Here is a 15,474-nt window from a genome sequence, read left to right on the forward strand (position 1 = left end):
TTAGTTGTTTTCCTTTTCCCGTTGCAGTAATGAGTGTTCTATAAATGTTTAGGGAAGAGCTGCCACGCGTAGGCGTGTTTGTCTGTGTCTATCTGAGATATGCACAGGTTGGCTAGACAGTCCAGATTATGATGTAGACCTTATTTACACACACACAAAAAAAACCCCACACGCATCACTCACATTTCCTCGGCAAGCCTTGAAAAACCCATTGCTTTAAAACAGATGTGTGCATAACCATTTTTTTCTCATTTTGAAGTCCTCTCTAGTAAGTACAGTGTTGCCTCTGACCTCTGTGTTAACGTGAGGTCAGAAAAGAAGCCCTGCCTACTGCCAATATGCGGCTCACGATATAGTTCCTCAACACACACACACACACACACACACACACACACACACACACACACACACACACACACACACACACACACACACACACACTAGCTCCGTCCATTGAGAGACTGAGAGCACACTAGCTGCTCCTCAGAGTAATGACTCACGTCATAGTACACCAGTACGTGATGCAGCTCTTAGTTTATTCATAATGAATTCCATGTTTTATTCAAACGTTACTACAAACTAATTGATGACAGAGTTCTGCCAAAGCTAGTGATGACACGCTGCTGAATTTAGAAGTTACTGCACGGACAGACTTAAGGTCAGATATGCAGGATTCACAGTCACACAGCTCTGACCGGCAGTATGCAGCATATAGTTTAAAAATATTCATTTCAACTGTCGCACATTTCCTGTCTTTTGAAGCCTTTTCCAGAATGGAGTTTTGGAGGGAAAGAAAACAGACCTACACAGTTCAGTCCATGCAGGGTGCATTCATGGATGGGATTTGTCATGGTGCAGCAGTGCCCCCTAATGTTTGTGATTTTCCTCAAGCCCTGGATCTGAATCAAAAAGTGCAACATCTCTCAGAGGCAGCAACTTTAGCCTTCCCTTATACAAACAGACTCATTAACTTAAAAAATTATTTTTTTTTATCATAAATCAAGCTTAAACATATTGAAGGATCATGCTTAATTGCAAGTAAGAATTTACACATTTGAATTTTGCCTACTCTTTCCATATAAGCCAAGCTCTTATTTTGAAATAACCTCCTGGTTAACTATACTCAAACCCCCTACTATTCTGCCCCCACCGACTATGCAACTTCTCATCCATGTGTGAGACAGACCCTGGATTCAGAGGGGCTGTTTTAATCTCTCATGTTTCTTTGATTTAAAAAAAGAAAAGAAAGAAAAGTAGATGCATGAAAAGAAAAGTGAATATGTATATTGTGTCCGTTCTGAATGGATGCACGGAAAAGTGAAACTGAGCAACAGTAAAATGTCAAACACAGTTGTTTTGCTTTGAATCCCATCGGACGAATTGTGGCCGTTTCATTCTGCTTCGTGTAGAAACCGTGTGTTTACCTCAGGATGTTTTCTCCCTGCTGGAGCCTCCTGAGTCAATTAGTAGTGGATGTAATGTACTATCCTTGGCAGTATTAGGGGGATGTTTGTGTGTTTCTGTGTGCATGTTCATGTGTCTTTGTATGATTTGGTTTTCCTCAGTGTGAGAAAAGTGCGGGAGGTTTTACATGGCCCTGGGGTTCGTGGCTGCAGTTCTCTCATCTGGAGAATTGCGCCATAATCTGTTGCAGCCCATGCAGCAAAAAAAAGAAGCCTTGTTAATTTCCTTATGTTTCCAACCATAAGAGAGTATACTACCTTAAAAGCTTGTGCGACTTCTGTCTTCCGTATTTTTCCAGCACCGCAAACGAACTGCAGGTCTTAGCCTAAGTGAGATAAGCAGGCATGGTGTCGTGTGCCGGGCAGACAGAATCCAGCCACATTGACCAGCATGTGGCTGACTGGCGGTGACAGGGTGGAGTGCGGGGACTGTGTTTGTTTCTGTGATTGGGTCTCATGTCTCCTCTAAATTATAGTCCTCAAGCTCTGTGCCAAACCAACTTTTGACACACAGGGAGCAAAAGAGGAAAAGATAAAAGACAGAGAGTTGCATGGGGAGACAGACGATTAAAGGGGATAAAAGGTGAAAGAGACGAAAACTGATGTAAAAACTACTGAAAGTTTTTACTTGCACAGACAGAGAGGCAGCTGACCATCCATCCCTCTCTGTGCAGATGTTCATTGATTTCTCCCCCAACAGTGTAGCGTGCAGTTCAGCATTCGGGCTACTTGGCTGGGCAGAACGGAATCACACACATCTCAAACACTGTGTGGTTATTCAGACCTCATTTAAAACAAAAGTTTTATGTGTCTGTCATCCAGCAAGCATTACAGGCAAGCTGCTGGATCTAGACTGGGGGGGTCACCTTACAAATAAGAGCTTACTAAGCTCACTTTCTGTACAGCGGCCTAAGAACTCAGTACATACAACTTGATGAAATGCATACGAATCCAAGAAATGTTAAGAAAACATTTGCACCAATTTGATATTGCAGGTGCAGCATTCAGGAAAAAAATAAAACAAATACAGGAATGAACTGTAATACAAAAAACAATTTCCAGCTGCCAGGCAGCTGTACGTTTATCCCATCAGGCAATCAATAAAGTACTCATGTCTTTCTCCTTTACTCCTTTTTTCTATTTATGTTCCCCTCAGTCAGAGACATGCATAAGTTGGCCCACTGATAGACAACGTGCATGTTTGCGATCAGGGTGTACGTTCCATAATCCACCCTGTACAGGTGGAGTTGCATGAAAGAAAATCTCGGTCTGCTTTCCCCTCAAACGTTTTTGTTACATTACCAGGTCACCTGGATGATGATACGTCTAGAGAAGAGAGAAGTGACAATTGTAATCCTTAAAATTTCAGCCCTGGTGTATGTGGCAATACCTGTAGTTGTATGTAGTACAACTTAGCTACTTGTTTTTCAATTTACATTTGTACATCATAGTCATGACTTACATCAAAGTCAGCCAGCAGCAAAAGTAAGATGTATTTGTAATTTCGTACAGCTTCTGAACAGCTGAAGCCTCACACTTTAGAAGGTAGGGAACCGCTCAGGCTTTCGGATGTTGTAGTTAGCACAATCCACGTCTTTGGCCTGTCTCAACCTCTGAAAAATTAGCCAAACTGAACGATGTTTTGTGAAAACATAAAATGGACAAAGACAAATAAACTCTGCAAATGTTTGCTGATAAAAATCTTACTGTAAAAAGCGGTTTTAAATGTCTTGTATATAAACAAACACAATCAGACTTAATTTCTATGGCTAATTTATTGCTTGTTTCCTGATTAGGAAGACAAGGATGGGATGAATAAATAAAATTCAACCTCATTTCGCAGAAAACCGAGTGATTTAAGTCGATCTTCCACTGTTCAGTATGTCTATGATCTTACGTGCACACTTGCTCTTCTTTGTGTTTAAAGTCCTGTTTCCGTTGTTCTGGTTAAAAATCTGATACAATGTCCACAACCCTTTCACACAAGACAGAATAATGGCTGTTAAGAGATCCAGAGATAAACTATATTTTTCCATTCCTCCTTAACTTGAGGCAAATTTCCGCCTTTTAATAAACGGTAAACCCATTCTCGGATCCGTCATTGTCATCACAGCAGGTTACAATGACCAGGTGTCTCCGCTGAGATACTGCACACGTGCACTCGTGCCAGCAGGCTTGGATAAGGCATGCTCATTAACAGGATGTGAGTTTGCATTCATTTTTGGTGTTGTTTACATGTGCAGAATCCTTCCAGTCTCTCTAAGGGTAAAGACTTTGTTTGTCTTCCAGCTGTTCTATTACAAATCAATGGTAAGCTTGCATTACATAATTTAGAGGCAAACTTTAGTTGCTGTCTTCTTTCCCCGAGGATTTATGTGTTTTGCTTTTAGAAGTTTGCTTGTATCCCTTCCAGCTTTGCGTGTTATTTGTGAATGCAAATTGGTTGTGATTATATATTTGCAAATGAAGCACATGTGTGCTTTTCCAAAAGAATTCAAATTAGTTTTTTTCCTGGTTTCTATGGTAATGATAAACTGTCTGAAAACCCTTTGAGGTGAGTTCTGGCCAGAGAGTCTTTGGTCGACTAGAACAACTGACCTATAGCCAACTTGGTTCATGCTCCCACAAGGACCCACACCTCCAACACCCACCCCCTCCCCCTGCCCTCAGGCCCAGAAAAAGGTTCATTGTGCAGGCAGGGAGCAATGCAAGTGAGGCCTGGTTCTGGTTAGTGCACTGCACTGCATCTGAAACACTCACCTTCCTCCAGGGGCTGCATCTGGAGCTGGTTTCCTGTGCAGGCAGCACTAGGCTTGGGCGGAGTTTGGCCCGACTCTGTGATTGGACGAGATTGAGCCTTTATGGACTCCAGGATTGTTGGAGTTGCCAAACAGTAATCTGTCAATCACTGGCAGACATATTTAAACCAGAACATAAGCAAGAGCGAGTTAATGATTGGTGCAAAGGTCTGAGCAAGATGCCAGTGATGTTTCGGCTTTCTACCAATAGCCTCACTGGCAAACTTTGCATTAGCCAATGTCCTGAGTCCATTTGGAGAACAAAGACAATTTCTATATTTTTATCCAAAGTCAGCTTTTCTTAGGCAAATACTATGTCATGATAAGAAACTAGAGTAATTTAAAGTAATGGCTTTCTCTGAGTAATTGCAAGCCCTAAAATTAGCTTTGTTTTGACAGAGTAATGCCATTGTTATTCTATAATTGTATATAATGGTCGCATTAGAGCATGGCAGCAGAGGCCGTGGATTCAGTAATTGTCTTTAATAATAATAATAATAATGCTAGTTTCCTGCTATTACGGTAGTAAGACTGCACCTAAATCTACACTCTTTCACAGACATGCGTGTCACAGATTTAGCCATCTTTCTGTCATTGGGTGTATATCTTGCAGGATTTCCTGGGAAGGTGCTGTTTTTTTTCCTGAGTTTACATAAGTACTGGGCTCTTATAACCCATATGCTTGATAATTGCACTTAAATTAAATACACCTTTGCATAAAATGAGCTTAGGTGGTCATTTTTAGAGCATTAGATTGCTGATGCTGTGATTATGAGATCCAGAACTTGGAACTTGCACTGCTCACTGTCTTATTTTTTCTTTTATAAAGTCCTACTTTGCATTTTAATCTACCTTTGTGGTTAAATTATCTTCTGGAATAATCTGAGGGAAACACTTCTGTCTGACCCAAACTTCTACTGAAAGCATGGTTTACTCCACTCCATCATGTTCACAGAGGTGTACAGTTTACCACCACATTTCCACTTATCCCGTGTGCCAGAGCTGTGAGTCGGCCATTGTTGAATTTAACTTGGAGAGAGTTTTACTCATAGGTCCCACTCAGCTTCACTCAGCTCAGTCCCAATTCTGTACCAAGACTTCTATTTCCTATCTGGCGCCATGGTATACAGCTGACAGCAGCTTTTATAGCGCGCTTGAAAGGACTCAGTTGAAGTGCACACTTGTCTTGCATGTGAAAACACATGCACATAGCAGTACACAGTTTATACATATGGTCAGGGAAGGAATGCTTGGTTGATTTGTACAAATTTGAAAATTGGGGCAAGTTTAGACGGCACAAGTTTTGATATCTCTTAATTGCTGTTCTGCTTATGTAGCAAAACATGTTTTGTCCCTTACTGTCTATAGGTGATCTATGCCACTGTGTTAATTCCAATAAGATGTGTCAAAAGTCCATGATATCAATGGGTATCTAAAAATCAGAAGCTCATTGGATGAATACACAGTGTGCATTTCATTTGACTTTCTAAATCATCATGTGTAATTCTTGTGAGCTAATAGAGATCCAAATAGGGAATCGGGACATCCTTTCATTTTCTACAGCAGGGGGCAGCAGTCTAAGTAAAAATGTCCGGCCCGCCCCACCTGCCTTCAGCACTTCTGTAGAAATACCAAGGTGTTCCCAAGCCAGTTAAAAGCTACAATCCTTCGGGCTACTTCCGGGTTGCACATGCCAGAAACACCTGTAACACCACCCCAACTGACCCATATGATGCCCAGCGGGTTTACTTTGAGTCACTCCTGAATGACTGAGGTCCTTGCCCTTTCTCTAAGGGAAAGCTCACATATGAGGATGAATGGTTGTCTCTCTCTGTTAGCCCAGACAGACTGGCGATCTGTCCTGGGTATACCCTGCCTCTTACTCCATGCCAGCTGGGATAGGCTCCCACATCCCTCACCCACAGCTCCAAATTGGATAAACGGAAGAAGATGGATGGGGTTTTCAATTTTTTTTCATCCAAATATATCAATGTAAGAAACAAAACCTCATTCTTAACTTCGAATGCTCTTAACTCAAACCCACATTGTGGCCAAAACGTATGACGATCTGTCACAGTGGCCATTGCTCCATTTGAAAAGGCCACAAGCCATAAAGGTTGGTATCCTAACTGTCATTGGATGAGAAGCAGGATACACCCTGGTCACCACTCTATTACTGGACTAAACCAGAGAGACAAATAACTATTTTTGCTCAATTTCACACCTATGGAAAATTCATAATCACCAGTTAACCTAACATTCATATCTTTGACATTCATGGACTGTGGGAAGAAGCCAGATGGGAGGACACGGAAACTCCAAACAGAAATACCTTAGCCAGAAAGCTTATTTAAAATGAAGCAAGAGTGCGACATGGGAACCATATATACATTTAAAAAACTAAATAATTTTCTGTGTTATAATATTATCAAATGCTTACATCCTCTGTTGTAGTGTAAATACCATAAGTGAGCCATTTGTAATGATTATAAGACTGTTTAGCGTGTCAAATTGAAACTTTAACTGCAGGAGCAAACACTAAAAACACTGAATCTTCTACGCTTGTAGTACACTGTTTGAGTGAGGTAGTTTTTGTAGGGCCCCAGAAACACTCCAGAGCTCCCCTTTCAGCTTTCTCTGCAGTATCATATGCTGAAAGCTTCTGATGCCAAAGTTACATGACAACGGGTACCTTTCAAGCCAACTGTGGTCAAAATGAAAATGTAATTTGCTGACAGTGGCACGCTTCTTTTCAAACCTAAAAGATCAGGTTGAGCGTCGTGGTATAGACAGAAGTGTTAGAAATCAATATTTGCTCTAAGGTTAGAGAGGAGGGTGAAAGTGCTCAGCAGTTTGCATTTCAACAAGAAAGCCATAATGTTCTTTGTCTGTCTTTCCTCACTGCCGTCCGCAAGTGAAACGAGCGAGGGAAAGCATTGTTTGGCAGTTCAAATGAGAGCAGCTTGGAGAGGTATTTGATTTCACAATGTTTAAGAAGAAAAATGTGTGGTGGGATTGTGTTTGAACGGTCCCCAGGGCCGAGTGGTTGGCCGGGGTCTGATGCAGGAAGGGGGCCTCGTTGGAGTGAAGAGACTTAACAAGAGTGTTTCTGTGATACCTGCATGTTTAAAGGACGTGAATGATACTGATTAATTCACCTTCAACGTCTTTTCCTGCCACTTTCATTCATATTCATTTATTTATGATGCATGAAATCAAAGACTTCACTGGCGTCATCGTAGGTGACCTTATGCTGAGATAATTGTTTGGTGTGACAAGGGACAGTCAGTCAGCTCTGTGGCTTTGGCTTACCATTTCTGGACTGTATTGCATCTTTGGCTCAGTGAGGAGATCTTCTGGGTCAGATACAGGATCCCCCCACTGGGCCCACCGCAACATCGAGAGCTGCTCATTCTGAAGGCCTGTTTGTCTTGGTGAAAGAAACACAAATGTCTTTACAAAAGAATCTCTTGTCAAACTGAAATGTATCCATGTGGGCATTTGTAGCTACAGCCAACACAAACATAATATCCTCTGTTAACATTCAGCCCCCCCTTTATGCTATCATCTGAAGGTTAATTACTCATTTATTACCTTAGTATCTTTTTCTGCATTGCTTTTTTGACTTTTCCCTCTGTTGTGAGTCTTTCCTGTCTCTGTTTTTGTCTTTTTGGGCCTTCAGCCCTTTTTTTCCCCATTTGAATTTCATGCTGTTCATCGGACAGATTAGATCCACACCCTTGTTTTATAGGTCTGTGAGCTCACCCTTGTTGTGAGAGTAGCCAGTGTTCTGTAAACGGTCCCGTGATCTGCAGCACGTTGGATCAGAATGCCATCCAACCATCGTGAGGGCCCGACTATTCAGACCTGCTCAGACAGGCTCACAAAAACAGGTCACTGCACCTAAACATTGCTCCAAATGTTGGCTTTGTGAGTGTGTGTCTTTGTATGTGTGCATTTGTGATAAAAAGAGAGGGAAAAAAATAGTTCGGTACCCGAGCAAATCCAAAAAAAGAATAAAACAAAATTAAGCGTTACATCAGCCACCCAGAGTTGTAAAATTAGCAAATGGAACGATGAGCTCACTCACACTGTCCCTGTGATTTTTAAACACTTACAACGCAACACAGTATTTTTACGCTTATGTCAGTCATCAAGAATGTATACTTGTGGTTTAATTAAATCAAATGATCAAAATAGTTTATCTCCCAATGCAGTTTATTCTGGATTTTTGTTTATGTAAAATGTCCACTGGGAGTAGAAATGAGTAACTGGGACATCAGAACAATGGGGGCCTGTCAAAATAGTGACTTTCATATTTTGCTTCCAAGGTGCCAGACTTACTTGTAGTTTTATAGTGGTTTTGAGCAAAAGTTCTTCAAGTTTTCTGAACGTATTTCAAAGTTTTTCTTTTGACATTGGCAGCTTTTTCACTCTGAGAGAGGGAGAATCTTAAATTGTGTGCTCCAGCTACAGGGGGGTCATACTGTTCAGCCTCCCTAAAAAGGTCTATGCCAAAGTCCAGGAAAGGAGCGCTCATCTGTTAGTCGAATCTTAGATTCAGGAGGAACACGCTGGACCACCTCTTTATCCTCTTCGAGTGTGTGGGTGGCTCGAGACTTTGCATAGTATTGTATGTGGAAGTAATAAACTGAAACAAAAATAAAATTTAGACTTTATTCTGGAAATTTATTTCATTTGGATATTTTCCAGTGTAGTTAAAAGAGTAAGGAGGATTCGGTGCAGTTTATTAGGACTTGGATGTCTTTGTGACGGTGACTGAATAACCAACATAAACATAAAGGGTCCTGAACTTGAGTTTGGTCTCACATCTATATTAAAATGATAAAAATACTTAAAACAAATATTAGTAAGAAATGCATAAAAATCTGCAGTAAATAAACAAAAAAATCCAAAGGTAAGACAGACTGTAAATATTATACAATATTATATTATATTATAGTGATGGGGTATTCATTACTTCCCATTGTACCATTGAAAAAAATTACCCTTAAAATTTCTATTATTCTCTAAATAAAATACATTTCTAAGATGATGTGCTCTACAATGTTCATTTCTGTGTAATTTATATAGATCTATTGATTATATTGTCCATATTAGCAACTTTCTTACCAAAGAGATGACTTTGTTTTCTATGCATTTAAATAATATGACATTTAGCGTTAACTAAAGGATTCTAATGTAACTGTTGAACTGTATGTTACCTGTCATATCTTAAACTTTTTTGTAAATCTCCTGTTTACATAAATGCTCATTAGAAAAGAAAACGTAAGAACCAGCACATCTTGCAGTAATCACGATTACAGATTAGCGTGGGTGTTGTAATGCTAACTCAGCTACCCTGCATATGACCCTTGCCTTGAAGGCAACAGCTATGCTCTTGCTAAAGCTTATTAGCTTTATAGTTGCCAGTTAGATATAGAATTTAGTTGAGTTTAGTTTAGTATTTACTCTTTGTGTAATGTTTAAATTTGATTATCATACTTTTTCAAAGCACTCTATATGTCCTATCATTAGCCATTTTATGTTCACCACACATTAAAATTTTTTTAGTTTCATTTAAAACAAAGAAACAAAGAAAATAATTACTTCTTGAAAAGTGTGAAGTAATTGTGTGTTTGGAAGTCATTTATTCTGGAAATATAAGCCTCTGCTAAAGAGTTAAACAGCATTTAATGAAGTCTTGGATTTTCGGCTAAGCTAAACTAACAGGTTAATTGTGGTGGCTTCATATATGGCATGCAAAATTGTATTGATATTTTAATTTCACTTCCAGCAAGAAAATATGTTTTCCAAACATGTCCAATGATTCCTATGACAAACATCCTTAATAAGCCAGTGGTCATTTCTTGGTATGGTTATTAAAAATAATAAAACCAGCAAGGTTCAAAAAACTGCATTCCACCGACTAAGCCCTTTTTTTTTTTTTTTTTTTTTTTTTTTTTTTTTTTACGTGTTTGTATGCCGTGTCACAGGCTCTCGGAGATGCCGACTTCCCTGCTGTGCTGAGGCAGCTGCTGCCTTTGATGAAGCCCCGTGGAGTCGAGGACACCTCGGCCTCAGGGTCGAGGCTCAGGGAGGACGAGTTAGGTCCCGATGAGCTGATCCTCCTGCTGGTCTATCTCTACTCCCTGGCTGATGAGACCCAGCCTGCAGATCATGATACAGAGGAGGAGGAGGAGCTGGAGAAGCTGGAGAGGGACCTGATAGGAGCGCTCACCCTAGTCATCAGTCAAGAAACAGAACTCAGCCCATTGCTTCAGAAACTGACTGGTGAGAGAAAGTTATTGCCATCGCGGTTGTTCAGTTTTGCAGACGCGCTGTAGGAAAATGAGAGCAAATGGTTTGTTTATTGCTGCCCCAGTTCTTGGAATAGGGGTCATTTTATCATTGTCTTGACACTTCATCCTTTTCTCGTGTCACACACTATAGTGCACACACACCTACACGCATTTTCTAGTCAGTTGGCCAAGTGGCTGTGGGAACTTTGTATATTTGGATAGGTGTGAGAGAGAAATTACTTCTACCTTTAACCCCTACAGCTTCCCTTTCCACAATATTAAGATTTACCTGTAATGTGTGCATCTATGGGAGTCCATGAGAGTATATTGATTTTCTCTGTACTTTACCAGACATTTCACTGGTTTAGCTGAGCATGTAACCATGTGGCAGAGAAGATCAAGGCCAGCTCATAAGATGAATTAACAGTCTTCCTCCACACCACAGCCGACTGTACCTCCCAGAGTAATGTCGTCTTTAACCTTGAGCCTCTCCTCCCCTACCACATAGTTCATAATTAGCACTGCTTTTAGTTTTGGCTGTACCTTAGCACACGCCCTGAAATATTACACTGGGATTGGGGTTTTCATCTTATATGGCACATGGGGTCATATGGTGTACATATAGGGTTGGTAAATCTATGTAAAGCAGTAATAAAGATTAGTGACACATCTTTTGTATTTTTACTCTTTCTCTCTCTCTTTCCCTTCTTATGCTCGGTCTCCCTCTTCTTCCTGTTCTACTTGGCCAATGCAGTTTAGAGGCGAGGGGCCTCTTGGCAGGCACAGGCTGTGAGATGTGGCTCATGTTAAAAACCTGACTCTCTGTTATAAACACTTCATTGCAAATTAGCCTGTCATGGTGTGCCAGGTGTGCTTTAGACAGAAAAAAACAATGTGTGTATGTACTCACATTGCGCACGTCTCGCCCATTCAGTGTAATTTGGCAGTGTGTGCACTCTTTTAAATTTGAGTCTGTGTGTGTGTGTGTGTGTGCATGCACGAATGTCTGCGAGAAAGGCTTTATGGCAGTCGATGAAGTGCTTGGCTGGGGTAACATGAGTCGGGAGGTCGTCTCTTTCAGCATCCAGAGCAAAACATTGATTGTGACATTCTCCCCAATTAAAGGACTCAAATGAAAACCAGACATTCAAAGAAACCTGGTCGCCATGAGAACAATGTTTTTACAAATTCTTTTATTTTGTTCCCCTTGGCTACAGTACACAGCCAGAGCTTAGCTAACACGATGCAGATACACAGAAACACGCAGTGCATGCACAAACATAGTGCAGAAACACAAGAATAATATACACAAGCCAGAATGCCAGTGAAAGGGAGTAAGAAATAAGGACAAATAAGTTTGTGATAGTAAGCAGCAACACACCCTAACCCTTCTAACTACCTCCTTCTGGGAACTTAATTAAAGAGCATCTTCAGGAAATGGTGTTCCTCGTGTGGAATTGTTTTCTGTTCGATGTTTGCTGCCAGCCCCCGTGGACTTTAGTTTTCATGAAACTCCTGTTAACTTTTAAATATATTCAGACAGCATGTGTGTGGCAAGGGTTAGTAAAGCCCCGTTTGAGTAATGTTTCTGTTAGGATAAGGTGGGTGTTTGGTGTGTGTGGGTTTTTTTTTGTTTTTTTTTTATTAATGCTAATGGGGGTGGTAAAAACTTTCCCCCCCATGACTTGAGTGAATTTCAACTCACAAATTTGCATCAGGGACAAATATCAAGCCTTGTAGACAGTGTTAACATTTGAAGAAATTGAGGGCTCGAGAGTCCACGGTGGAGTAAACAAGCTTCCAGACTTTATTCTTGTCTTTTTTGGGGGGGCGGGGCAGCGAGAGACTGTTCTACAGTAGCATATATATGTGTACCTTGAGAAAACTCAGCGTCTTTCAAACAAAAGGGAATTCTAAGCTTGCAGCTAAATCTTCTCATATTAGTCAGCATACATTATCATTTGCCACACTCATTTATTTAGTCCTTGGATAAATACTGAATGATTTTATAGATAAACTGTCAATGATAGATTTGGCATGTTTATATGTTACATCTGATTCTGCAAGGTGAGGTTTCATTCTCGACATGAAAAAGCATAAATATACTTTTTTTTTCCCATTTCTGGACATGAAACACGTTTTTTTTTTTTTTGTTTTGTTATGTTTTTTTTCCACTGATTTTTTTTTTTAAACTAGAACACGCTAGCTGTGAAAAGGCTGTTTCATCGGTTTTATTTAACTTCATATGTTTGAGAATGATGCGCTCCAAAAAAGGTGGTTTATCTTATTGTTGTCATCTAAGCAGATAAAGCTAGCCGGCCATAGGCAAGTAACCAGGGCCATAATGCTAAAAACGACAGTACTTGTTCTTTATGCGTACCAAAATTCTTCGTGAACTGACAGTGCTAGTGCTAGGCAGTACTGCTACGTTAGCTCCCACCCCCACACTCATTGATTAGAAAGGCAGTAAGAGTTAGATGAGCATTTCAACTTGTGAGATCAGCTGTTTTCCATTGGCTAAAACATTTAATAATGTCATGTAAATGCTTAAGCTAAATTCTACCATAGTAGTAATGTTTGAATGCTATTCAGGAACCACCCTAACATTTCAGTCCTGTCAACGAAATATAATCTTTCTTCTTTCTTTTTTTTTTTTTTTTTAAATGTTAGTGACACAGTAAGGTGAGGTCATGAGTTAAACTCAACTTTAAGGCCAGAAATCAAACGAACTAGCAATGGGAGTCAAGACTACAGTTTACTGACATACTGTATAAGCAGTTTGTCAACACATTTTAGGGGTTCTTGCATAACTGGAGTCAGGAATGTCCTTTAGCAGCCAGCTCTGAGTTAGAATTGATGCACAATGAGCAAATTACTTTATTTGAGGACATCGTTTAGTGGGTGCCATATAAAACGAACAGAATATCTTCAGTAAGTCTTAAAAGTACTGACCATAAACTCATTGTGGGAAGTGCTTAATGTGGTTATAGAGCAAAGAAGCCTTATGTATAATCAGTTTTCTTGATTGAGGAATTGTCCATTAGAAAGAATTCAGGTTACCTTATTGGCTTCATTTGTCAGACCCAAAATTTATTTATGCTCACATTTATATTTTAATAATGAGCACTGCAGCTGCAACAGTTGACCAAGAAGCCCATTAAGGTGTCACGGATTCACAAAGCTCTATGAACCAAAAATTAAAGAAATTAAAAACATTATTATTTTTTTAATTATTTTAATTGTGGTTACCCCATCAAAAATCCCAGAAAATGATTACCAACAATGTGTAATAATTTTTCACTTCTCCATTTAGTCTGTGACACTGAGACCCCAGTTCATATGTCCCAACCCTTTTAAAAAAATTGGTTATGAAAATATTTCATTTTGCCAGTGTTGTCTTTAGTAAAATTACTCAAACTGGATTAAATACTATAATTTTGAGGGGCTATTTTAAGCAAAAGATTTGGCACACTACTAAATATTTATGGCAGCTGGACCATGAATATGGGGCTGGCTCAAAATAAACTGCAGTGTTAATGTTTGTGGTAGTAAGAGAACATGTTGGCCAGTGCAAGGGGATGATTTAAAGCCCTTGAAGACCTTTTAATAGATATAAATTAATATAATGGCTAGAATATCACCAGTAATTTCTTGTAGCAGCGCTTCTTTAAGTTGTAAATTTGGATTTGTGCAAATAGCAATGATTTGTTTTCATTGTTAGCATGTGTCTATATACTATAGACCTATTGCAGTGTGTGTGCAGCATGTATTGTTGTATTAGGGTATGGATTTGATTAAAGAGTTGAACAGTATTCATCCAAGAAAATTGTTCCACTTATTCCAGACTGGGAAATGAGCTCTTAAACCAAATGCTCCGCAGCCAACACCACATCTGGAACGATCTGGATTGGTTGTAGGCAACGCAGCACACAGAGAGCAAATGATGGGATTGGAGAAGCAGCCCAGTTTGTCCTGAAGTCTAGAATGTGATTGGCTGCTGGCAGACTGTAGTGTATGTGGATGTGGTGTGTGTGATGTGTGTAGGTTGTAAATAGCTCTGAGCATTTACTGTTAATCCCTCATTCAGTTGTGGCAAAAACTACATTTATTGTGGTAAGAGAGCAAAAAATTTGCATTACTTTGTGCTTTATGGATTTGTTTCCTGTCAGCCCTGGTAAATTTTGGTTTTCTTTGGTTCAGAATCAAACCTACTCCCTCTGTTTTTTCCCTCTTTTCTCTCAGCATTGGGGTGCAGAAGACAAAAAAAGAAATCGGGCCGATTCAAATGTTCTTAATTCCCTTTTGTATGACATCTAGCTGGCTACGGGTGATGGATCGTAGTTTGTCTATACTTATGTCAGTGTGGGGGCGTACAGGGCGGGCAGTCCACAATTTGTGCTGATGCTTATGATTTACTCACTGCGATGACAGAAGAAGGAAAGAAAGTCACAGTATTCTAGGGAACTTCTAGGGAAAATCTTAACTGAAATGGTTGCACGACATGTTCTTCTCTCTCACTCTGTTTCTCAGTCGCACATTTTGTTTGTTATTCATCCTGTCAGTGGGGTGTGCACAGGGTAAGGAAGAGGGGAGCAGTCGGAGACTCGGACCTCCCCAATGCTGCTGTTTGGGTTGGCACAGCAGCATGGGCCAGTCAAGGGACATGAAAGGGATCTCACATAACTCTGGCCACCAACACGCTCTGCCTACTTTTTAAACTTTACTTCTCTTTGTTTTTATATTTCCTTTTTCCATTTCTCCCCCTTTTCTCTCTTTTCTGCCTCCTTGCATCTCTCCTTTCTCTCTTTTCCTCCCTTAAGCACCTAGCTGGTTGCAGGGGGGAAGCAGAGCATAAGTTAGTCTAATGATTACGCCTGATTAAATATATTCCCCCTGTTGCGCTATGTTTAT

The 15,474-nt window shown here is 40.1% G+C and overlaps 1 protein-coding gene across 1 annotated transcript in view; it reads left to right on the plus strand.

Moving 5' to 3' along the window:
• Positions 1-15,474, plus strand: part of scfd2 (sec1 family domain containing 2) — a 98,716-nt gene that overhangs the window by 35,250 nt on the left and 47,992 nt on the right. The window contains exon 5 of the mRNA XM_040040462.1: positions 10,258-10,555. Within this exon, the coding sequence (XP_039896396.1) occupies positions 10,258-10,555 (298 nt within the window). The remainder of the gene's footprint in view (positions 1-10,257; positions 10,556-15,474) is intronic.

This window comes from Simochromis diagramma, unplaced genomic scaffold, assembly GCF_900408965.1.
Source record: "Simochromis diagramma unplaced genomic scaffold, fSimDia1.1 OVJJ01000026.1, whole genome shotgun sequence".
Lineage (NCBI taxonomy): Eukaryota > Metazoa > Chordata > Actinopteri > Cichliformes > Cichlidae > Simochromis > Simochromis diagramma.